The 26,381-nt window shown below is 29.1% G+C and overlaps 2 protein-coding genes across 7 annotated transcripts in view; one reads left to right on the top strand and one right to left on the bottom strand.

Moving 5' to 3' along the window:
- The window catches only part of LOC129921030 (mitochondrial thiamine pyrophosphate carrier), a 138,051-nt gene extending 121,819 nt beyond the window's left edge, over window positions 1-16,232 (top strand). For 3 of the 4 annotated variants that reach the window (XM_056002651.1, XM_056002652.1, XM_056002653.1), the window contains one exon: window positions 15,191-16,232. In XM_056002651.1, the coding sequence (XP_055858626.1) occupies window positions 15,198-16,163 (966 nt within the window). In that variant the 5' untranslated portion in view covers window positions 15,191-15,197 and the 3' untranslated portion in view covers window positions 16,164-16,232. Of the gene's footprint in view, window positions 1-15,018; window positions 15,065-15,190 lie in introns of those variants that run through there. The other variant, XM_056002654.1, reaches the window with a different exon arrangement.
- LOC129921025 (sodium channel protein 60E) overlaps window positions 1-26,381 on the bottom strand; it is a 264,152-nt gene that overhangs the window by 135,503 nt on the left and 102,268 nt on the right. For all 3 annotated transcript variants that reach the window (XM_056002640.1, XM_056002642.1, XM_056002641.1), the window contains exon 3: window positions 3,924-4,132. In XM_056002640.1, coding sequence (XP_055858615.1) covers window positions 3,924-4,132 — 209 coding nt within the window. The remainder of the gene's footprint in view (window positions 1-3,923; window positions 4,133-26,381) is intronic.

The raw sequence follows: 26,381 nt of genomic DNA, 5'->3' as shown, positions 1-26,381 counted from the left end.
GATTAAAAATTGGATTTTTGCATTGAAATAATTAATCTTCTCAAAAATAGGAACTTTAAATTTTTGCTACTTAACTTTCAACAGTAAAAGTTATTAAATGAATAAAAAATAATTTTATGTTTAGATGTTGAACTTAAAAAAAAAAATAAGTTAAATTTTTTTTCAAAACTTCTATTAAAAAAAGTTCTTTGAAAATGAATTACTTTTTAATTTTTTTCGTAAACCGTAACACATATTGACATTTCATTTTTAAATTTCAAATCATAATAAATGTGTCCACAAAAAATTTAAGAATAAATGCATTTTATATTACGAAAAAGTTTTAAAATCGACATTTTAAAATTTTTTCAATAATTTTTTTTTTTTTTCAAAAATCTGAGTTCAGATACCATTCTCTGAAAAGCCCTTAATTCAATTAACTTAATTTTAATTGTAAAAATATCAATAAGCTTCTAGCTTTTTAAAAATGTATATTTAAATATTGTGTTTGTTTGAAGTTGTTTGAAGTCAATTAATAAGAAAATTGCATCTATCGCTTGAACGATGGAAGATTGTCCATTAATCCCATATATTTTTTTTTCCTTGAATTTCTTAAACAATCTTTTGACATCAATTAATTTATGAAATTTAAGAAAAAATTAAAAAAAAAATTTTTTGTTCACAAAAATCTTCAATTAAATTTAAAAAATCAGAACGGCAACACCGGAAATTTTTAATCTTTATACTTTAAAGTATTTTTAATTACCGACGTTTGAAAAAAAATCATCAAAATCTATCACTGAACCAAATCCTTACGTAAATACAACGAAAAAATTCGTTGAGCCAACGAAAATTTAATTAATTTTCAGCCGATGAAAAATTTAATTGGCCCAACGAAATGGCTTTCATACGTTAATGCAATTTTTCATAAAAATTTTTGATCGAGAATTAATGAATTTTTACATCACTTTACGAAATTTCTTCATCGATTAACGTAAAATTTAATTAACCACGGTGATATTTTTCGTTAGTCAATGTATTTTTTGATTAATTTATGAAAGAACTTTCGTTAGCCAACGAATTTTTTCGTAAATTTTATGAATATTTTAATTAAATTACGAAAAAATATTCGTTAGCTAACGAAAATTTTCGTTGTGTTTATTATTTTTTTAGTAGATTATAGTATATTTATTGGACTTTTTAAATTATTAATTTAAGGGGTAATAACACCTTGTAAACCATGAAATCGAGCGTCATATTCATCAGCGTATAAAACAAAGAAGAAATATTATTTTCTTTTGGTGTTTGTTTATTTTAATTAAGTATATTAATAGGTAACAGAATAGGCTAATGTTAAATTTTTTAATGATGTGAAATTTTTTAAATGGCGGTGTGGTTCAGGATGATAGTAAAATCCTGTGCTCCCATCGGGCGACCAACTAACTCCTACTCCTACTCCTACAAAAATTTAAAAAAAAATTTTTTGTTCACAAAAATCTTCAATTAAATTTAAAAAATCAGAACGGCAACACCGGAAATTTTTAATCTTTATACTTTAAAGTATTTTTAATTACCGACGTTTGAAAAAAAATCATCAAAATCTATCACTGAACCAAATCCTTACGTAAATACAACGAAAAAATTCGTTGAGCCAACGAAAATTTAATTAATTTTCAGCCGATGAAAAATTTAATTGGCCCAACGAAATGGCTTTCATACGTTAATGCAATTTTTCATAAAAATTTTTGATCGAGAATTAATGAATTTTTACATCACTTTACGAAATTTCTTCATCGATTAACGTAAAATTTAATTAACCACGGTGATATTTTTCGTTAGTCAATGTATTTTTTGATTAATTTATGAAAGAACTTTCGTTAGCCAACGAATTTTTTCGTAAATTTTATGAATATTTTAATTAAATTACGAAAAAATATTCGTTAGCTAACGAAAATTTTCGTTGTGTTTATTATTTTTTTTAGTAGATTATAGTATATTTATTGGACTTTTTAAATTATTAATTTAAGGGGTAATAACACCTTGTAAACCATGAAATCGAGCGTCATATTCATCAGCGTATAAAACAAAGAAGAAATATTATTTTCTTTTGGTGTTTGTTTATTTTAATTAAGTATATTAATAGGTAACAGAATAGGCTAATGTTAAATTTTTTAATGATGTGAAATTTTTTAAATGGCGGTGTGGTTCAGGATGATAGTAAAATCCTGTGCTCCCATCGGGCGACCAACTAACTCCTACAGTTTTTAACCGATTGGGCTGAAATTTTGTGTGGAGATAAAAAATACTATTCTCTAGTGAAGTACGTAGGATTTTTTTGAAATATTAATTTTTAAAGAAATGGCATTAGTTTGAAAAAATTATTTCATTCCAAAAACAAAATTCGTTGAAAAAAAGACCATAAAATCGTTAAATTTTAACCCAATCGGTTAAAAACTGTAGGAGTTAGTTGGTCGCCCGATGGGAGCACAGGATTTTACTATCATCCTGAACCACACCGCCATTTAAAAAATTTCACATCATTAAAAAATTTAACATTAGCCTATTCTGTTACCTATTAATATACTTAATTAAAATAAACAAACACCAAAAGAAAATAATATTTCTTCTTTGTTTTATACGCTGATGAATATGACGCTCGATTGCGTGGTTTACAAGGTGTTATTACCCCTTAATACAGCCCAAACAAAAAATTGGCGTTTCGACCCGGTGGAGCTCACTTGGACTCATCAGATGACTTATCGTGAGACACCTCATCAATACACAAATATTTTTTATATTCAGCTCAACTTACATAGATTTAAAAAAAAAACCTAATGTGAACTATATCCAGCAAGATTAAATTTTTAATCATTAAAACAGAAATGCACCCATGTCTAGGTTTTTTTTTTTTTTTTTTGTAAAGCAACGATTTTTTTCGTTAACTGATGTATTTTTTCATAAGCCAATGTAATATTTCCTTAGTATATGAAGAATTTTCATAAGCTTATGAAGATTTTCGTTAGTTAATGTTGAATTTTATAAGTTAATGAATTTTTTCGTTACTTAATTAAAACTTTGTATAAGTAAGGAAAAAATTCTTATTTTTGGTCTTTAAAATGAGTATGAAATTTTTCGTTAATTGATGGATCTTTTCATTGAATTGGATTTTTTGGCACTAAAAAGGTAGAAAAAGTGTATGAAACGTTTTCATTAATTGATGAAGGTTTTCATATTACGAAAAATTACATATTTTCGTTGAGCCAACGAAAGTTTCGTTGGGCCAACGAAAATGTAGTGTATGAAACGATTTTCGTAATTTTACGAAATTTATTATTTTCAGTGTAAGCTGTTCTGCCGGGTTCCCTAATATTGCCATTTTTTGAGCTTTATCATTGACTATATCATTGAAATAAAAACTTACTCTAAAAAAATTAATCTTTGAAACTCCATTTTCATAGATATCTTGTCAAAAAAAAAACTCTTTAACTGGCCTCTTCCTTGTGTCGTGGCATAATAAGATTGTAACCCTACCTGCTAGACTATAATATAATGATACGCCTACAATAGGCTCGCCTATTTTCACAGACTCTTATACCTATCTATAAGCATGTAAAAAAATTGCTTTTTTTTGTCCTTACTTAAGGACCATATTTTACAAGTCTACCTTAGTTAGGTTCGTTTTTGTGAAAAAAGAAGAAAAAAAAATCCCTTACTGAAACTGGATGTTCATCTTTCAATCTTATTTAAGTCGACCAAAGAAATATTTCAATTTCAAAGAGAAAAATGTAAAACCTGTCAGGAATATTCTAAAATGTTTACTCATGATGTTGACGCCCCATCCATTCCCGTATATCCCTTACTCCTGTTTACTTAACTTTTAGAGCCAAATATCTATCTATCTATCTCTAGTCTATTTTGAAATAGAAAAATTGCCTCTCACTTACCTCTTCATAGATAAAATTATCGATTTCCTCCAGAGGTTTGCCGTACATATTCTCAGGAAATGGTTCGAATTTTCTCGGCAGGACATCGCCATCTTCCACAGTGGCCTTCGTCCTCGGATGGAATCCATATTCGCGTACCAACTGTATATGGCGATTTTCATGTTTAATCTGAGACTTTTGAGTGTAGGCAACAACTTGCTGTTTGGCAACTGAAAAATAGAATAGAGAAAAAAAAAATTACGTTAATACCATTGAGAAAATTCATTTCATTTAGATGGAAAAAATTCTAAAGGGAAAACAAGTTGGAGCTGAAAAAAAAATGAGGAAAAAAATTACTTTGAAATTTATGTAAGTCTTCAAAAGGTCCAATGAGTAAAGTAAATTTTATCTGATTGCCTCAGTTTCTTTCTTCTGAAATTTGTACTTTGGCAAATATATAATCAACAACAACAACAACAACATCATCAAAATAAAAATCCCGCATTCTGTTGGCCATAAAATTGTTTTTCTTTTTTCCTCTTTTTTTTTTTTTCATTTTTAAAGTCAAAGCATGACATCTATATTTATATATTCTGTTTTTCTGTTTTTATATTTTATTTTTATTTGTTTTTTTTATTGGTTTGTTTGTATTTTTTCTTCCTTTCATTTTCATCTTTGGAGCAACGAAATAAAGGTTATGTGCTAAATTTTCAATTTAAGTTCACTTTTTATAAATTTAAACATGTATGTTTGTGGGTATGTGTATGGATATGGGGATATGATGGTCCTTTGGGGTAAAGAACTAAAAATATACTTTTAACATCCACTTTCGATAATTGATCAATTATATAAATTGGTTTCCTGTGTGTGTGTGAAGTGATATGACGACGACGACAAGAGTGAAAGAGGAAAAAATTAAAAGGCTTTGGGGACATAGGCTCTGCCATCATTTTAATTTATTTTATTTTTTTTTGGTTTTTATGAATGTTTTATTGAAATTTGTATACAAAATATGAATAATGATAAAAATAGAAACACCTGAGTCAATTTCTAAGACCATAAATGTGAATTTAGAATTGGGATCTTAAGGACTTTGGTTTTATATCTTGATTATCCTTGAATAAAGTTAAAAGCCTAAAGTCATACATAAAATGTTGAAAGGTGAACCACAATCCACAGGATTGATTTCGGTGTAAAAAATTTCGATGCAAATGAAAAACGAAATTAAAGGAACACTAATCGCATTTTGGTTCTTTTAGTCACACTTGTAAAGTTCATATTGTAAATGCATTTAATTACTCTGCTCATCATGTTAAAAAAAAGTGTCTCTCATGCTGAATATCTATAAAGGCTCAGAACATAAAAATAAGCTTTTTAGTCATCAACAATGTCCTTTTTACTTGCTCTATAGGACAAGTATTGGTTTCGTGTAGAAATTTTTTTTATCAAAACCAACATTACGATGATGGAAAAGATCAAAAAAATTGTTTTCGCCAGGTGCGTCCATCTGTAAATCGAGCAATCGAGGATGGATTGCTTAAAATTTGGTACAGATGATTTTAACGTAAATCCCTAGACCCGTTTTTTAATTTTTTTAATATCTCTCATATAACGTTTTCGAGGTATTGCAATTTTGTCTAAAACGGGTCTAACGATTTTGATTAAATTTGGTGTACAAAATTTTCTTAATGATTCTAACAAAAGTGCGTTTTTAGTTTTTCTAAAAAAAAAAGCGGAGAACGGAAATATGCGGCGTAGCCGTTTTTTTGCAAAAATTGCCAATATATATCAACAAAGCATAAGCCAATTTAATTCAAAATTTACAGACAGGTATTTCTTATCATTTTGAAGTGTACAATTTTTTTTTAATTTTTTGAAAAAAAAAAAAAATTTAATTATTTTAACTTTATATTTTTTTTTCTTGAAACTTAACAAAATCATAAATTTTCGATAGATATTTAAGATATCGATACTTTGAACCAAAGAGCAAGTACGTGCGACCCAGTCGAACTCAAGATAACAATCAGACATGACATTACGATTTTGGAGAATGCCAAAAAAGTGGGCCCCGCAATTCCGTCAATCTGTCCGTCTGTATGTAACTTGAGCTAGAGACTAAACTACTGGAGTAATTTTCTTTGATTGTGGACCGATTTTGGATGATTCCCTTGAGGACAAATACATTTTTTGTAACCAAAACTAACGGTATCTGTCATTTAAAGGAAGACTAATATTCCTTTTTTGAAAGACGGCTATTACGATTTTATTAAAATTTTTGAGTTTAGTATTACACAAAGAGCAAACTTTTGAAACATAAAAAAATATTTTTTTTACCTTTATTAACGGTACCTGTCATAGAATTTTATTTAATTTATGGATTTTTCTTGAACGCTATGGCTAATTTCAACCAAAATTTTTAAACAGAAACGTTAAAGCCAACGTTATATAAAAATTTTACAAAATTTTGAAAAAAAAACACATTTTTGAATTTTTACAAAATTGTTTTTGAAATACATATCAGTTGATGAATTTTATCAAAATTTCGTTTTGATTTATATTTTCTTAAAAATGCCATACAATTTTTTTTTTCAAAAATATTAGAACATTTTTGTATATAAAAAAATATAAAAAAAAGGCTCTAAAGATTTTCGATTTTTTTTTTTAATTGTTTTTTTTTTTTATACAAGAAGTTGAATGGCATACTTGGTTTTATGTAAAAGTTAACATTGGTTTAAACTTTACAGCCAAAATAGACACTCAATCCAACTATTTTTTTCTTACGTACTTTGACCTCAGGAACTCGGAAATCACTTTAAAAAAAATTACGATGGATACGTTTTCGAGATATAATTTTTCAAAGTTTTTCTCAGCATAGTATTCGAGCTATATCTTGAGTAATAAACGATCAATCTGAACAGAAAAAAAACCGCCACCAGAAAGCTGAATAAATAAACAACAAATACCTACTGGAATAATTTTTTTGAGTCACTCCAGATGTCTAAGTGCAATGTATGAAAACATTTAAAAAAATGGATTTTTTAAGGAAATTTTTGCCAATTGTCTTACTGTAATAAAAAATCTAAATCTTTCAAATCCTCATAGTTTTATATTTTTTACATGAAGTGCACTTTCTAACGAAAACAACAAGATAATTTTCTTTAAAATCTATGGATAAGTTATTAAGCTATAGGCTATTGATTATGTCATTTAGAAAGGAACTAAGACGTTCACGGGTTTTTATTGCAGGAATCGTTCAATGGGTTACAAGAGAAGATAAAACCGCGGAGTGCTATTAAATGAGAGGGTGGAAACTGAAGATAGGGGTGTAAAAGCCCCCTTTTTGGTTTTTTCAATATATCTCGTAAACCGAGCAAAATTTTAATATATTGCTCTCAAAACTTTTAGTAGAGAATTGAATTTCCTATTAGAATAATGTTTTTTTAAAATTTAAAAAAAAAATTTCCATACCAAAATAGTCGAAACAATCATTAAAAATATATCAAAAAATTGATTTTTTGAGTTTTTTTTGCTTTTTTAAAAAACATTATTCTAATAGGAAATTCAATTCTCTACAAAAAGTTTTGAGAGCAATATACTAAAATTTTGCTCGGTTTATGAGATATATTGGAAAAACCAAAAAGGGGGCTTTTACACCCCTATCTTTAGGTTCCACCCTCTCATTTAATAGCACTCCGCGGTTTTATGTTCTTTTATAACCCATTGAACAATTCCTGCAATAAAAACCCGTGAACGTCTTAGTTCCTTATTACCCTGTTTTTTTCGACATAATCAATAGCCTCTCAAGTAGCACACTTGTGTATAAATTGGTGTAAATTCATTAATTTTGGTGTAAAATTGAGAAAATTGAAAAAATATGGTGTATTTCTTAAAATTAGTGGTATAAAAATTATACCACTGTCTTTTCTGTACAAAATTTCAACATTTTTTTAAGATTCCGTGCAAAAAATACACCGATATTCAGTTGTTTTTATAATATACCATTAAAGGTGCAAAAAATTATTTGATTCTGAAATCAACCAAAACGGTTTATTTTGTACACTCTGTTTGGTGTAGGAAGCACACCCTGTGGACATAAAATTCACCAAAATGCATAAGTGGGAGACGCCATATTTTTCAATGGACGCCATTTAAAAATAGAAGACAGCGATTAATTATTTTATTAAAATAGTATATTTATCGACCTAATAGTCCCGCATTCTTAGTTTTTTCGATTCATTATAAAATAACTTTTCTTAAAAAAATGTAAAACAACACAAAAATTATAATTTTTGAAAAATGGATTCTTAAAATCGAAAAAAAAAAATCATTAATTCACTGACATTTTTGAGGCGCTCGATTTTTAGAGGGGGTAGCATCTAAAATTAGTGGATAGAATGTGTTTCGTTTTAAAATTTGGCAAACAAAATCATATTTAACCATTGGTTTCTTATGGCAATATTATGAAAGTGAATAAAAATTCATTTTCATTTATTTCATAAGAAATGGTGTGAATTAGAATTCATCAAACTGTTTAAGATAAAAAATAAACTTTGGTTCAAATTTTAAATCAGAATAATTTAAATGGTGTATTTTATCCATAGATTTATTGTGTATTTTTCAATTTCAAAGGGATAATTTTCACCAAAAACAGATCATTTAATATACCACTAGTGCCATTTATACACCAAAATCGGTATATTTTTTTAACCACCGGAGTTTATTTTATACGAGAAAATGGTGTATTTTTTATATTCAAAATGCATATCACGAAAGTGCAAAAAATACACCAAATATTTTGGTGTATCTTAGACTTTTGTGCTACTTGAGCTACTATGATAATTTTTGTAACGATCAATATTTTCGACTCTTTTTGTTACTTTTTGCTTTTTTGTCTCTAACTTGAAAAGGAATTTAAGAAATTTTCTGTAGACAATTAAATTTCCTATCGATATGTACCCTTTTAAAAAAATTTAAAATTAAAATATTGTAAAAAACTCAAGTTAAACTATTTAAAATTTATAACATTTTTGATGTTTTTACTAAATAGTCTATTTTTGTCCTTTGAACATTTATAGATATTGAACATGTAACGCAGAAAAGAAGAGGATATCATATGGACTTTCCTAAAAAAAAAAAAATCATGTGTGCAATTCACACGTGGTAGAAGTGAAACCTTAAAAAATCATTTTTCTTGAAAAAAATAGAAAAAATCTACCTATTTTTATTATATCACCTTCAAATCCATGTTTTTTATATGACAACCCATATAAATTTTATATCATCTGAAAGCTTTTTGTCTTAGCTCAAAATATATGTATCGATCAGGTCTATGAGACATCTACAAAGAGAGCTAGAATTTTTTGAACTCGATCAATTTCCATAAAAAAAAAGCGAAAAAACACGTATTTTTATCTTCTCACGCTATTAAATGCATTTTTTCCCTAACAACATATAAAAAATTTAATACCATCTGAAAGCTTATTGTCTTAGCTCAAAATATATATATCGATCAGACCTATGAGACATCTACAAAAAGAGCTAGAATTTTTTAAACCCGATGAAATTTCATAAAAAAAGCAAAAAAAAATTTATTTTTATGTTCTCATGCTATTTAACCAATTTTTTTGTTTGACAACCTATAAAAAATTTTATACCATGTGAAAGCTTATTGTTTCACCTTGTATAATGATGTATCAATCTCATTTCAAAGATGTCTACAAGAGAAGTTAGAATTTTTTAAAGTCAACCATGTCGAATTTCCAGACTGAGATTACGGTACTTCCCACACTGGTAGCTGGTCATTTGAGGTATTTTTAAATTTTGTTCAATTTAAGATTGTGTAACTTGTAGAGCACGTAACGTTATGTGTGATATATCAAATAAAAGGTTATGTTATCAGCATGCGTATTAAAGTTAAATCAAATTTGTATGTGCACTAGATCAAAAGATATAACGTGTGTTGGAAAAGAACATCTTTTTACCGTTATCTCCGAATTTTGAATATGAAATTAATTGAAATTTTGTACAATTATAATTTATTTAATTACCTATCTATAGTACAAATTTCATTCATCTATCTATTAAAACAAAAAAGTTATAACAAGTTGAAGTCGTGTCGCGTTTTCGTTTCATCTTGTTTCAAATCACTACGATACTAAAGAAGTTTTCACTTCAAAAAACATTTTTTTAAATGTTTTGACTTAAGTTTCTGAGGTGACCCAGAAGAGTTATTCTAGTCATTTTTTGTTTAGTGTTTTATTGAAAAAATAAATTGATTGTTGGTATATTCTTTGTAGGGAGATACAAAATTCCGAAGAAATGGCATTTTTAAGCTTTTGTTACTTGCTTTCAAACTTACACAAACAAAATACTTACGAAACCAATTTTTAAACGAAATACTAAAAATCGATTTAAAATCTAAAAAAAATGTTCCTTAAAAAAATTTCATTCAAAAGAAATGCTCGTAACAATGTAGCTACAATATAAATAAATCTGAAATTCGCTCATACATATTCACTACGTATAAAAAACGAAATTTCCCGTTTCGGACTTTGTTGTGCTTTTTTATTTGAGATTTTTCATTCACTAAAAAAATTGTTGTAATTTGTTTCCATTTTTTTTTTGTATTAATTTCTTACAAAACTCATAAAAAAAGAAGTAAAGAGTTTGAAATCATTTCCGTTCAGTAATTTTGTTTTTTTTTTCAGTAATAAGTAATAATTATATTAAGAGACAATCGAAGCGAAAAGACAACTTGATTGTTTTAATCTTCATCTTGTGTGTGTGCTTGGCGTATCTGTATCTTTATCCTTTCAAAAATCAAAAGGAGATGAAATACATTAAAAGTGATTTTTTTTTTGTGATGTCCTGAAATAAAAGCAATCATGAAAAGAGCTTTGTTAAATCACAAAAAGGTTTAGCTTATCTTGAGAGCTGTCGTTTATTTTTTTCTAATGAGATTTTTTCCTCGTAGCGTTAAACGAAATCATCCTCTCATGAAGCAGACATATTAATGCTTTTCTGCTAATCCAACGACAAGGCACTTATCCTCTGTTCGAATGGATCGCATTTCTTCTGAAAATATGATTTTTCATTCTAACAGCCAAGCCAACCATGGAACCATCAGCTCTATAAGAGGCGACTCCATAAATATTTATTTATAAAACCATTTCTCTCAGATTTATCAGTCGTTTTCTCTTTCCAACAATCCTGGGGGTTAATTCTTTTTGCTTGAACAAAAATGAAATGAATTTAACGACTTTTCCACCAGCACCATACCGACATCATCATCATCATCAGTACACGCACAAAATGTGTTGGATGGAGGATATCTGTTTTGCTATATTATCGTGGAAAAAGGAAGCGAAATATTATTATCACCATGAAGTAGAAAACGCTTTTAACAGAAACAAGATTTGCTTAAGAAGATGAAAAAATGATATCGCTTTCCATTTGTTATTGATTGGTGTTTTGCAAATTAGATATTGGATAAACGACCCTTTGAGAGCCATAATTCATTTAAATGCCTCAAAATATTGTTATACTTTCTGAGATATGAAAAATCACCAGGATAAAGATGATATTTCAAGGAATATGCGGATGCCATCAAAAAGATTTTTCTTTTTTTCCTCTCAATGAAATTACGACCCCAAGCAGGAATTGAATGAAAAAAATCCAATTAAATTCTTATAGTTCCGGTTTTAAACTTTGAATTCATGAATTCTTATAATACCCAAAATTGGGAACAATTAATTCTTAATTCATTAGCATATTTCCATTGAATAATAACAAAAAAAAAATAAAATTAAAAGGAAAAAAACAAGGACTATTAAAGCACATTTATTAATCTGTAGATGCGGATTGGAATTTATAATGGCCAATAATTGGATTTTCTCATTTAGGTAATGATAGCTCTTTAATTTGTGGTAAAATCCAAGGTATTTTATTTTATGGAAGTGGGAAAATTAAAATTAATTACATTTCTATACAGAATGGAAAAAAAAATTAAATAGATTTTTAAGTCTGATTGAATTATCATAAATAATTATTATTTAAAAAAAAACTATTAGGGAATAATTAGTTATCGATTTAATTATTATTATTATTATTATAGTCAGAAATTAAGTTATTCAAAATTAATTAAAATTTATTAAATTGTATGAGTGTTTAGAGCATAAAGCAGGTAGTATTTAGGTTAGTAAATTAAAATAATGATCAAAATGAAACAAAAACCAATCTTTCCTAAGCTATTGAAAAAGGTTGCTACAAAATAATATTTAAGTTAGAAATTATAATTTTTCATTTCGAACAAATTAAATCAACCTCTAAAAAACTGTCAAAAAAATCCAATACCCCGTTTTTGACAAAATGTATTTTCAATTTTTTTTTTTTAAACTTGAATTAAACGTTTCGAAATACATAAAGAAAGATAGTTAGGTCTTGTCAAAAGTACTGGCAATTTTTTTTATAGTGCCTTTAGACATTAAAAACAATAACACCAGAACTTTTCACTGCCAAATTTTCGCCAAATCCATCGAATGAGACATCAAAAGAAAGCACTCTTTAGACTCTATTCATAACTGAAAACCAAAAGTTTTTAGTAGTTCGGGTTGTTGCATAATTTGCAATCGAAATATTTTTTTTTTTATTCGGAAGCAGATATTTTCGAATCAAAGTCACAAAACAAGTTTTGGTTAACAGATATGAGATCACAGTGAACATGCCTACGCATTCAGCTAAAAAAACTTACAAATTTATTTTTTTAAGATTTTCGAAAATTATACAAGGGGTACCCCTTGTCTAAAAATTCCGAATTTTCAAAAATTTTCTCCTAATCCATCAAATGAAGCATTAAAAGAAAGGATTCTTTAGCCTCTATTCATAACTGAAAACCAAAAGTTTGTAGTAGTTCGGGTTGCTTAATTATTTCCGTTCGAAATATTTGTTTTTGGTTCATTCGGAAGCAGATATTTTCGGATCAAAGTCACAAAACAAGTTTTGGTTAACAGATATTAGATCACAGTGAACATGCCTACGCATTCAGCTAAGAAACTTACAAATTTATTTTTTTAAGATTTTCGAAAATTATCCAAGGGGTACCCCTTGTCTAAAAATTCCGAATTTTCAAAAATTTTCTCCAAATCCATCGAATGAGACATCAAAAGAAAGGATTCTTTAGCCTCTATTCATAACTGAAAACCAAAAGTTTTTAGTAGTTCGGGTTGTTGAATAATTTGCAATCGAAATATTTTTTTTTTTTATTCGGAAGCAGATATTTTCGGATCAAAGTCCCGAAACAAGTTTTGGTTAACAGATATGAGATCACAGTGAACAGGCCTATGCATTCAGCTAAAAAATTTCAAATTTATTTTTTCAAGATTTTCGAAAACTATACAAGGGGTACCCCTTGTCTAAAAATTCCGAATTTTCAAAAAATTTCTCCAAATCCATTGAATGAGGCATCAAAAGAAAGCACTCTTTATGCTCTATTCATAACTGAAAACCAAAAGTTTGTAGGATTTCGGGTTGCTCAATTATTTGCATTCGAAATATTTCCCCGTTTTTGACAAAATGTATTTTCAATTTTTTTTTTTAAACTTGAATTAAACGTTTCGAAATACATAAAGAAAGATAGTTAGGTCTTGTCAAAAGTACTGGCAATTTTTTTTATAGTGCCTTTAGTCATTAAAAACAATAACACCAGAACTTTTCACTGCCAAATTTTCGCCAAATCCATCGAATGAGACATCAAAAGAAAGCACTATTTAGACTCTATTCATAACTGAAAACCAAAAGTTTTTAGTAGTAGATATTTTCGGATCAAAGTCCCGAAACAAGTTTTGCTTAACAGATATGAGATTACAGTGAACAGGCCTATGCATTCCGCTTAAAAAAATTCAAAATTATTTTTTTAAGATTTTCGAAAATTATACAAGGGGTACCCCTTGTCTAAAAATTCCGAATTTTCAAGAATTTTCTCGTAATCCATTGAATGAGACATCAAAAGAAAGCACTCTTTAGGCTCTATTCATAACTGAAAACCAAAAGTTTGTTGGAGATCGGGTTCTTAAATTATTTGCAATCGAATTTTTTTTTCTTCATTCGAAAGCAGATATTTTCGGATCAAAGTCCCGAAACAAGTTTTGGTTAACAGATATGAGATCACAGTGAACAGGCCTATGCATGCAGCTAAAAAACTCACAAATTTATTTTTTTATGATTTTCGAAAATTATACAAGGGGTACCCCTTGTCTAAAAATTCCGAATTTTCAAAAATTTTCTCCAAATCCATCGATTGATACATTAAAAAAAAGGACTATTTAGACTCTATTCATAACCGAAAACCAAAAGTTTGTAGGATTTCGGGTTGCTAGATTAATTCCGTTCGAAATATTTTTTTCTTTATTCGAAAGCAGATATTTTCGGATCAAAATTTCGAAACAAGTTTTGGTTGAATACTGAAAAGCCCTTTGCATTCAGCTAAAAAAATTATCCAAGGGGGAGTATTTTTAACCAATTGACAAATCCATGAGTTCACTGTGGCGTATGCGTAACATTTTTTTTAGAAACTCTAAAACAGTTAATGGCTAGGATCTAACTAATTTAATTAAAATGCAAGCTATTTCTAGACATCTAAAAAATCCGTTTTGAAAAACTGTATTTTTTTTATTGATTTTCTTTTCATTTATTCTCAAAAGTGTGCGTTTTTAAATTTTGCTAAATTTTAATATTACGGCTACTTATTCGCAAACTTATCGTTTGTAATGGTTAAAACATTTTTTTTATAGGTACACAATAATGTCTTAATCAATATTGTTGTAATAGTTTTTGAGAAAAATAAGAAAGAATAGTTTTATTTAATTTTGTTAAAAAAAAAACTGTCCTAAACTCTAATTTTCGTTGGAAATGTTTCAAAACTACTTATGGGCTTATAAAATTTGTTCCTGTAGATTTATCTTGTCAATTTTTAACAAAGTTTAGAACTTCAAGATGTAAATAAAGCTCATTTATTTAAACGTCAATTTAGACGGTTTTAGATTTTAAATAAAAATTAAATACAAATTAAAAATAAAGTCAAATATATGTACAAAGTACAAAAATAAATTTGAAATTCAAAAAGTGTACATATTTCAAATAAAAAATGAAGAAAACATGCGCTGCTGGCAAGTCTTTATTATTTAGAGACAAGTTGAAAATATATTTCTTTATTTATACATAATTTTTCTTCCTTAAAACCCAATACAAAAGAAAGTTAAATAACCAATCTTGTCTTTTTCTTCTTATTCCAGACGAACGATGACCCCCGAGCCCCCAGCAAAACATGACCCTCTACACGCTGTAAAATCATACGATCTCGAATCTCAACTCAAACAAATTGCTGGCGGTGCAACTTCTTCCATTGTGACCCGTTTCATAGTACAACCCTTTGAAGTACTTAAAATACGATTTCAACTTCAAGTCGAACCTGTACATCATAAACATGGTCATCATAGTTCCAAATACAAATCCTTTCTACAAGCATGTCGACTAATTCACAAAGAAGAAGGACTCACAGCCTTTTGGAAGGGTCACAATGCCGGTCAATTACTAAGTATAGTCTATGGAGTGTCACAATTTTGGTCCTACGAACAGCTGGAACTACAATTTAGTCAAACACCTTTGCTACAAGACCGACCGAACTTCAATCGATTCATTAGTGGAGCTACCTCAGGGGCAATTGCAACTATGGTCTCGATGCCATTCGATGTTGTTCGCACAAGATTAGTGGTTCAAGACACTGGAAGTGGGTACAGAAATGCCACAGCAGCCATTCCACACATTCTACGCAAAGAAGGCGTTCGGGGTTTATATCGTGGCCTGGGAACGTCATTGATACAAATTGTACCTCTGGTGGGTGCGAATTTTGCATTCTATGGAATTTTTAACGATGTTGCTGCGAATTTCATGCACATCGAAGATCATAAGCTCCTGCCGACATGGCTTATCCTGCTGTCGGGTGGTGTGACGGGAGCCTTTTCCAAAATGGCTGTGTATCCTTTAGATTTTATCAAACGACGATTACAGGTACAGGGATTCCATGAGCATCGAAAAACATTTGGCCGTAATGTCACCTACGATGGCATATTCAGTTGTATACGGTTGACGTTGTTGGAAGAGGGTTTGCTTGGGTTTTATAAAGGCATGGGACCAACCCTTATTAAAGCGGGTGTTTCGACCGCACTGTACTTTGGTGTGTATGAGAAAATGAAACAAATCATGTGAGTGAGGTGAGGAGAAGAGAAGAGTTGTGTTAAATAAAAACCTCCCCCCGGACTTTGGGGAAATGTCAAAGTGTGTTATTTCATTATTGTGTTATTTTTTTGTGTTTGCCTTGAAATCATACACAAACAAGCCACAGTAGACCTACAGATTTGGATCCAATTAAGGGACATCTCCCTTTTTTTTGTTGTTGTTGTTGGTATTGTTGTGGTACCCAAATCAAATCAAATGAAGATGTTATCTTTTGCAGAGTGTGTGGTGGGTTTGCTCGTTTGTTTTGACGTGTTTTTAACGTTTCACTAAAAATAGAAAAATATAGATGTAGGTTCTGTTGCGATGGTTTTTGATATGGAGCTTTTGAGAAGGATACTTCACAGTGATGACTACTTGAAGTTGTGTCAATAATTTGAAGTTGCATGTTTAGAGTGTTCTGATGGTCGATGTTGGTTTGGAGGATGTGGCTGGCCCAAAAAAGGATATGTGACATGTAAAGTTGTGTTTCTGGCGACCAACACTCGTTGACCTCTTCACTTTATATCATAGAAATTCTCCTGTACCTACATTATTTGTGGATAATAATAGTCAGCGAAATAGGGTTATAACTTATTTTTATTTAAAATTATTTTTTTTGGCACTCCAACTGTAAGAAGAAGGTCTAAGAAAAATGAAAATGAATTACAGACCAATCTCTCTTCTCAACAATGTGATAGGTGCTTGGAAGAGCTGCCACTCAGGAAGCTCAAGAAGTTTTACAGCGGTATCAACATTATCCGATTATGTTCGACTTTTCGGAGAACTGTACACTGCATCCAATTATGAAGTTTCATGCAGACAACACCTCTACCTTTTGAATGTCGAGAATGCAATTGACAGAGAATGAAATAGAAGCCCTTATTCATAAAATTCATTTTGGTACTATGCTTTCCTTTAGATCAGAATTATTTATTTTCTTTTCTTTATTCCAGGAATTACTTTGTTCCAGTGAAGAATTATAAATCTACAATGAAGGGCAACAAAGCTGGAGTTGCCCAAGAATTAAAACATACAAATCTTAATGACGTCAGGCCAAACGCCTGCATGTATTATAATTCGTTTATGTAGACGGTTCACTAATATACTTCAAGCCCTTCACGCCAAATATAGCTGCTAGGAAAGTTGAAGCTCACCACTTGCGAAACTACATGAGTTCTACAATAAATAGGCTATCCGAATCAATTCATCCAAGTCGGAACTATTGTGCCTTATGCCTGATTCACAATATTGCGAGACGACGAGACGAGAGCGTTGCGTATTTTCGGATTTAAAAAAAATCATTTTAAAATTGTTTGGAAATTCACAATACTGCGATTTTTTTTTAAATTAACTATTTAAAAAAATAAATTAAATAAAAAAAAACATTCGTAATTTTTGGAGATTTGAACCCAGGATAGTGAGATTGGGAAATTTTCGGAAATTTTAAAAATCGTCAATGAAAATCTCGTCTCTTTCTCGTCTCGCAATATTGTGAATCAGGCATTAGACGAACCGGAGGACGAGGCCACTATCAGATCAACCCACTTAACCCAACTCGAGAATAACCTAGTCATCCTCATCAGACATTTAAAATTAAAATGATTCATGTATTATAATTATTTAAACTTTATCTTCAACTATTGTATAAGGTTAGACTCTATGTATACCAACTAAATTTTTATCAATCGATGTATCTTATTAGAAATAAGTTAAGCTTAAGTCAATTGTAAATAGCATGTTCATTCTAAACTAAACCAAATTCAGAGGTACAAGTATATAGGTAATTATAGAGTTTCAGTGATATTAGTCCAAAAAAGCATAAGGTGCTCAATGCTTTTGGCCAAGGCAGTATGTATTTATAAACTTTATTTTTTGAAAAAGATAGAACCATTGAATAATTATATATAGAAGTGACACCGGAAAAAACGTCCGCTATGTTTGAGGGGTGGAGCCACAATCGTTTGAGGAGTGGCGCCACAATCGTTTTAGGATTGTGTATTCGATGGCCGAAAAATCCCTGAAAAGGACTTTTGGTTACTAAGTAACCACATTTACAATATTATTTATATTTGGTGTATTTGTATTAGTTTGTTTTGTGCTAGTAGTGTGTTTGTTTATTTTTCTTCTGTAATATTGAAATTGAATTTATTTTAAATTTTTGTATTATTTTGAATTGAATATTTATTTTTGAATGTTTGATTCTTATGTATGTTTGGAAGGATTTTGTTTTTTGTTTTTATTAACGAGAAGAAGAAGATTTTCTTCAGTTATAGAAGTGTTTATTTAATTTTGATTAGGGTGCTTTTTGTAATAATATCTAAGCCAAAGTTGTAGTTCACATTGTTTGAATGTTTTCCACATGCACTGTGGCATATACTTACTATTTTCTTAAACCGCATAATGCAAGAGTAGGTAGGGATCAAGTTCATACAATATGGCCATATTTCACATTATTTTAAAGTATTTTAATACAATACGAAACAACCTCGTTTATTTGCTTAAACTGATTTATGTTTGCGAACAAGGACTCTGGATATACGGCTTTGTTCAAATTTGCAACTGCAAATAAAAATTAAAAGTTTTTATAAAATGTTAAATTTTGAAAAAAAAATCTTTTCGTACCATTTTTGGATACTTTTCTTTATTTTTAATTAAAACATTTTTGTTATATAAAATTTAAACGATATTTATAAATAAAATGTTCAAATAAACTCAAAAGGTAAAAGGGCATATTTTGATCGCAAATGCAAGAAAATGTGGTTTTGGGATAGTTCCAATGATTTTTCTATTTCACCATTTGAAATAAAATACAAATTTGGTTCTAAGATTCTAAAACTAGAAGAATGTAGCTTTTACATGCTTTTTATTTTGTCATGATATAGTCAAGCTATGCATTCGTACAAAAAAAAGTTGAGATAACAATCAGACATGGGATTACTATAGCCCTGTTCCACTGGAGGTGGTAGTCTGCTAATAGTAGATTTTTTGTTTAATCTAGTACTATCATCTACCTACTCATGCTCTTCTTCCCGAGTGGATACGATTTGTATTGAATTCGTTGAAAGTGCGTTCCATTGAAAATCGCTAGTTAACTATTAGTAGTACTTTGCCACCTCCCAAAGGAACAGCTAAATGGATCTACCGAGTAACATCAAACTTGGTATGTAGCATTTTTTTGCAGAATCTCCATAGGGGTTTTTAGAACTAATTTTTTTTTATCAAAAATAACGATACCTGTCATAAACCAATTTAGGAAATGTTTAATTTTCTCGAAAACGGTACCAGTGATTTTGTTTAAAAAAATTATATAATAGTTTTTGGGCAATCATGGACATTTTTTAAAATTATTATTAACCTACCGTAGAACCGTGCCAAACTACCAATTTAATTTCAACGAATTTTTTATACAAAAGCATTTATATAGTTTAGATATAAAACAAAAAGAAAATTTGGGAAAATAATAGTTTTTGGATTAGTAATTTCTACAAAATTGCATACCAATTTTATTTTTGAATTTTTTTTTTAAATTAATTTATAAGGTTCCAACGATTTTGAAATTTTTTTTTTCTAAAAATCTATCTTAGTAGAAAAAATCAAATCGAATAGGTACTTGTTTTGGAGCTATCACGAATTTTCCTTTGTTCCTTAAACTTTTTGGGCTAGTGTATAAAAACAACTCAGGTTAAAAGCTAATGCTCGGTTAAATTTTATGGTTATGAAACTCAAGTATTAAATTTAGCCGAGCTTTAGCCTTTACCCTGAGTATTAAATTGTTTATATTGGTTGAGAGAAATATGTATAATTCAGTTAAATATTTAAGTGAACCTTTAATTTGATTATTGGTAAGGCTCGTAGAAAATCAAATTTACTAATGATAAGCTTTGGTGAATTATAGTAATAATAGCCTAATAGTAAGAGAATGTACATAATAAGCGTGGTCGAATGTTCGGTATTCGACCGAATCATTATTCGCAGCATCTCTAGTTGGTACCGTTAAAAAATTTCAATTTCCCCTCCTTGGAATCAAAAATAAACAAAAAGTTTGAGCCAAAACGACTTATTGGTTTGAGCTCTTACCTGATTTAAATTATTAGGTTGAGTTTTTCTTGACGTTTTTCTTTTTTTTCTTTAAGGGCCATTAGCTGAAACGAACCTTAAATAATTCATGTTGAACATAAACTTTTAGGCTCTATTTTTACTTCGGCGTAAACTGTCACATAAGGATTTATGTTGTAATTAAATGCTTAAGTTTCGATTCAGCAAAAAAAGGCTCTAATTGTTACGCATTTCATAATATTCCAAAACAAAATATAATATAAAAAAATAGCAATCTCTGTGGGGATACGAATTCAGAAAGCAAAATTAAACAGCAATCACCTTGTCACCTACGCTAATAGGACTATTGAAACAAGGGTAACTTTCATGCCCTATAAGCTATAACGTGCGTAGGATATACAACAATAATATTTAATTTTGTTCAAATTCTCGTCGTTAATAAAAAATTTCTTGTTTTTAGTTTCGAGTTACTATGGATACATTTATAATGTCAACTAACTTTTCAATATTTTTGTTTGATATTTGTGTAATTTTGTATGTATGAGTAAAATTTCCTTATTTTATTTTTTCATTTATAGGATGTCGATGTGTCGATACGATTTATTTTTGTTTGATATTTGTTTTATGTTTTATGTGTGAGTAAAATTTCCTTATTTTTTTTTTCTACTATAGGATGTCGACGTGTCGATACAATTTATTTTTATTTGATATTTGTTTTGTTACGTTTGTATTTGTGAAATTTCCTTTTTTAAAAACAAATTTTTGGAAAAATAATTTTCTAAGGCCCAATTTATTCACACTCCATTAAATTTAAAGTCTCCATTAAAAAAGGGAAATTTTAAAATGTGTATGCGATTTGACAGTTTTATAATTTTTAATGGAGCCTTTAAATATAATGGAGAGTGAATAAATTGGGCCTAAGACAATCCCCATTCTCTCTGGGGATTTTTTAGTACATCTGATTGCCGAAAAAAATAAAATTGTGTAGCGCTAGAAACTATCGGTGTCACTTCTATATATAACACTGGTCAACAAAATTTAACTTTTTTTTTGCCACAAGAACCCAAATGTACTTTTCTAGTAGTTTTTGGGGTGCTGAATCCGAATCTGAAGTCAGAAAAATTTGATTGGCCTTCGTTTTTGAAATATTACCGTTAGAAAATGTCAAAAAACGTAATTTTGGCTGTTTTCGAGGTTCTGTTTTTATGTGGGGTAATTCATTATAAACAAATTTGTAATGGTTATTATAAGAACAGATATTCTTCTTTCAAAAAATGTTTAAATTTTCACGATATCTCTTTTATTGCTCGAGATATCTTTAGTTTCATTTAATAAGTCAAAGAGAAACTAAACTCAATCTAAAGTTTAAGTCACTGGCCACAGAATTTTTGCCACAAGAAGCAAAATATACTTTTCTGAAGGTTTTTGAGTTGCTGAACTCAAATCCGCAATTGGAAAAATTCTATTAGCCTCCGTTCTTGAAATATAACCGTTATAAAAAAAAACCCTTTTTTGCATATTATAACGGTAAGATTTTAAGAACGAAGGCTAATAGAATTTTTCTGATTGTGGATTCGAGTTCAGCAACTCAAAAACCTTCAGAAAAGTATATTTTGATTCTTGTGGCAAAAAAAGTGTAATTTGGTTGGCCAGTGTTGTTTCTGATTCAAAGACCGCTACTTAAATTTTAAATATCTCGGGCAATAAAAGAGATATCGGAAAGATTTAAACATTTTTTGAATGAATAAAACTAGCTCTTATTGGCACCGTTACAAATTTATTCACAATTAATTACTCCACATAAAAACATAACCTCGAAAACAGCCAAAATTACGTTTTTTGACATTTTCTAACGGTAATATTTCAAAAACGAAGGCCAATCAAATTTTTCTGACTTTAGATTCGGATTCAGCACCCCGAAAACTACTAGAAAAGTATATTTTGGTTCTTGTGGCAAAAACCTTGTTGACCAGTGTAATTATTCAATGATAGAACTTGTTTAAGTACTTACCTAAATTTAAATTTAAGAGTCGTTTTTGATAAAATTGTATTTTTTTTTTTAATGAAAGTACCCTTATTTTTGGTAATTACAAATTAATTCTATAAACCTCTTTGTAAAATCACCTTAAACTGCTTCAAGTTTGAAATGAATCGACTAATACTAGTCCGTTTAAAATATTACCCTAGGCCTTTTTTTGCCTTTAAAAAGTTGTAACTTTTTTTGTAGATGTTGTACAGATGCCAAAGTGAAGTTGGCACCCCCAAATGCTAATTTTTTTTCAAACCTACCTGGTTTGATGGCCCAAGGTTAGCCTAGGATAACCCAAGATTTTTTTCGCTAGCCCTAAAATTATAAAGGAATTATTTTGTTTCATCTCAAAAATCACAAAAAATATTTTTTTTTTTATTCGGTGTACAAATTGTTGGTTTTGCACTGGTGGTTCGTTTGAACTACATTAGCCCAGGATAGCCCAACTCTTATTTTCGCTATCTTACGCTTAGTTTAAAAATTTTAGAAGAATTATTTTGTATTCACCACAAAAAAAAGTACGCATACACCACAGTGACCTTTTTTTAAATTTATAAATAAGAAAAATTAAATCCACTGGTGTTTGCAGTGCACCTCAAATGTTATTTATTTGACTTAAAATTTTGAATTGAGTGAATGTAGTCCATATAACATTCCTAAGAAACTTAAGTTGATTTGTTTCATTTCACATTAAAAACCAAAACATGCAAATATTTCTTCAAGTGTAAAAATCATTGATTTTTTTGGTTTGTCATAATATAAGCACCTAAAAAAGCTACATGCTTAGCAAAATCTATCCCAACATTTTTCAAAAGTATCAATAAATATAAAGTTATATGAAGTGATTTTTTTCAGTACACGAATAGAACTTTTTAAACCTTTCTGAACTAACCTTGGTAATTCCAACAAAATTACATCACTTTTTTTGCTACCCTCCCACTTTTAGTTCAAAAATTACCTTAATTCTAGTTTAATTCTAATGAAACTGTTGATACCTTCTATGACTTCTTGGTATTTATTTGATTTGTCTTTTTTTATTCATCTTTATCAACAGTGACTTGACTACACAGGTCACAATTACTGAGTACTTATGAATTAGTCGTTGGAATTTTTTGTTAGAAAATGGAGAGCTTTCTATCGAAGAACATTTTCTGATTAACATTTCGGAGAAAACTTTTGATTCAAAGTAACGCAATGTATCGCAATACTTTTTTAAAGTTCTCTGGAAGTTTTTTCCGAAGTTCTGTGACAAAAAATATTTTCGGATAAAAAAAAAACCAAAAGCAAAACGATTACAAAGTTCCGCTAGGGCATCATTTTTGCTTCAGAATTGTTTTCAGAACGGAAACTTTGTTTGTTTAAAAAATTAATTTGATTGGCTTCTAAAAGTGAAGGACGAATTTATCAATTTGCAACCACACCCAACTGACTATGTATGTAAAATTAAGATATTGCAAAAAATTTCCTAGAATAATAAAAAAAAAATACATCCATCCTTTCAATATTTGAAAAGTATAGCTGGGGTATGGGAATTATATTGGTTTTTTCAAGATGTTACTTTATTTAGATGGAAATTTTGAAATTTAATTTGCTTAAAACAGTAGGTACTTTTGTAGCTAAATATTTTTACATAATGTATCTATACGAGCTAGAAAACATATTATCAATGTGGGTAGTCCTATGATTTTTTTTTTTTTTTTACAAAAATGTTATTTGTCAGAGAATCGATGTGATTAATTTTATTCAATTTCAAATGGAAATTTCAAGAGACACAAGGAACAAACATTTTCTCAAAATTATTTATGCAAATTTCTGTGAATTGCTAAAATCCTAGGGGAGCAAAATATTAAAACAGAAAAACCAATACAGAGTCCTTGTATAGATAGGTACCTGCATATTTTCTTCGATAAGAATATTTTACCTTCAAAATATACAAAGATATCTATGTATTCATGTATAAACCTCTAAAGTACAAATTTAAATTGAATATTTTATCGAGTTTTGTTGTGGATTATAATGTGTTATATCCTTGTGTGTCTTGTTTTTGTCTTAACCAAAATCTAGGCTGTAACCTCTGTTTGCTATTTAAGATTCCTTGTGGTGAAAATTTGTGTGTTTTGAAAATGGGCCAGTCCCATTATTTTGAGATAAGGGAATTAAAGATGAAGTTAAATATTATAGTAGGATGATAATTATTATTTAGGTAAAGTTTTAAGTATCATTTGAATATTGCATAATCATTGTCGAATTGTTAATTAATAGATCGATTTGTTTGAAATTAAATAGTCTTGAGAATATGAAATGCTTATTAAAATTTTCAAAGATTTTCAGAACTAGTACAGAAGAAGTTTTTGAATGTTTGTGAAATAATTTTCATTATTTTCATCGATTGAGACACCAAAAGAAAGATCTATTTTAAATTATGAATATAACCCAAAACTTTCTTCGAGTGCCAGATATTTGGAATTCAAACACGTTATTATTCTAAGAAGATACCTTCGGATCCAAAACTCCAAACAAGTTTTGGTTTTCAGATATGAGATCGTAGTAAAAAGGCCTATCCATTTTGGTATTCAAATTACAAATCTATTTTTTTTTAAGGTTTTCGAAAAAATAACAAGGGGAACCACTTACCGAAAAAAAATACAATATCAAAAATTTCTTCCAAATAAATCGAGTGAGACATCAAATAAAAGGTCTCTTTAAACTCTATTGTTGAGTGAAACCTAGAATTTTACCTTGAGGTCTGGTTGCTGAGGTTTTTGAAGTCAAAGTTCGTTTTTATTCCCACATTTGGAAGCAGATATCTTTAAACCCAAGACTCCAAACAAGTTTTGGTTCAAAGATATAAGTTCATAGCGAATAGGTTTAAAAATTAAAATCCATTGCTTTAAAGATTTTCGAAAAAAAATGACAATAATGGCGAAAAAAATTCATATTCAAAAATTCCTGGAAAATATATCAAAATTTCATATCATTTACACAATTTCTACATATGTTTTCTCTGGGACTAACTTTCTAACATTTCACAGTACGGTATTTTGACCTAAAACGTAGTCAAAAATCAAATTTCACAATTTTGCCCCCCAGGATTAAGCTTATTTCCATAACAGGTAGATAACCAGGTTACTTTTTAGTGAAATCTATCTATAAATTGGTCAACCCAGTTCGCGACACCATCAGTTGCAACTTGCACTATTTGGGTAAACACGATTTTTTCTGCGATTTTTATAAAAAAAAATGACTTTTCTAAGTACCTATTTTGTTTTTTACTTAAAAGTGGGTTTAGTGAAAAATTTTGATACCTATGGATATTGACAAGCAAGTTATTAATTGTATTCTAGAAAGAAAAAATTAATTGTATATGCAACTCTATTTTTTCATACGAAGGGGTTGAAGTACACGCTAAAAAAATTTTCACTTTTTTCTTGTTTTTTTTTTAACATTAGTGTTTTGAAATAGCGCAACATGTTCTAACCTATATATTTATTAAACTGCTAAATATGTAGAATGATATTGCATTTCAAGAGTTTGCCCGAGTTTGCCACCCCGGAAATAAGGACCCTTTGAAAAAAAACTTCTCTAAAATGATCCTTACTAATAGATTTTTATATTATTCCATTGAATGTATTATAATAACGAGAAAATTTCTAAAGGGATACCTTTAAAAATATGTACAGAAATAGTAGGTATTTTAAATTTCAAAAAAATCAGTGCAGTAGTTTTGAAGTTATGAGGCTTTGAAAACGTTAGTTGTGGGGAGAACGATTTAACCCTCTACTGCATGAATTATGAACGAACAATTAATAACCCATATATGGTTTAGTATGCATTCAAGGTATGTTTTGTAAAATATGTTTTTATTACATTGGACTTTCCTTATTCATGGAATTTATTCAAACTCTTTCTTGTATCATTGTTGCAGAAGAACCCCTTCATTTTCTACATGTACACAATACGTTTTCAGTCCCGAAATTTGATATATTGGTGTTTTTGTTTGGAATTCAGGGATATGGTCGATGTTTTCAGTTAGTAGTGAATTCAACGGCTTTTGCCCTTGGTTGTTGTGAGTGAATTGGAGTTTCGTGATTAGATGGGGCTGCTTTGTTTTGTTCCATCTCTGC

This window comes from Episyrphus balteatus, chromosome 1, assembly GCF_945859705.1.
Source record: "Episyrphus balteatus chromosome 1, idEpiBalt1.1, whole genome shotgun sequence".
In the NCBI taxonomy this organism is placed as follows: domain Eukaryota; kingdom Metazoa; phylum Arthropoda; class Insecta; order Diptera; family Syrphidae; genus Episyrphus; species Episyrphus balteatus.
The sequence above is the reverse complement of the archived record's forward strand: the minus strand, read 5'-3'. Positions and strand labels throughout refer to the sequence as shown.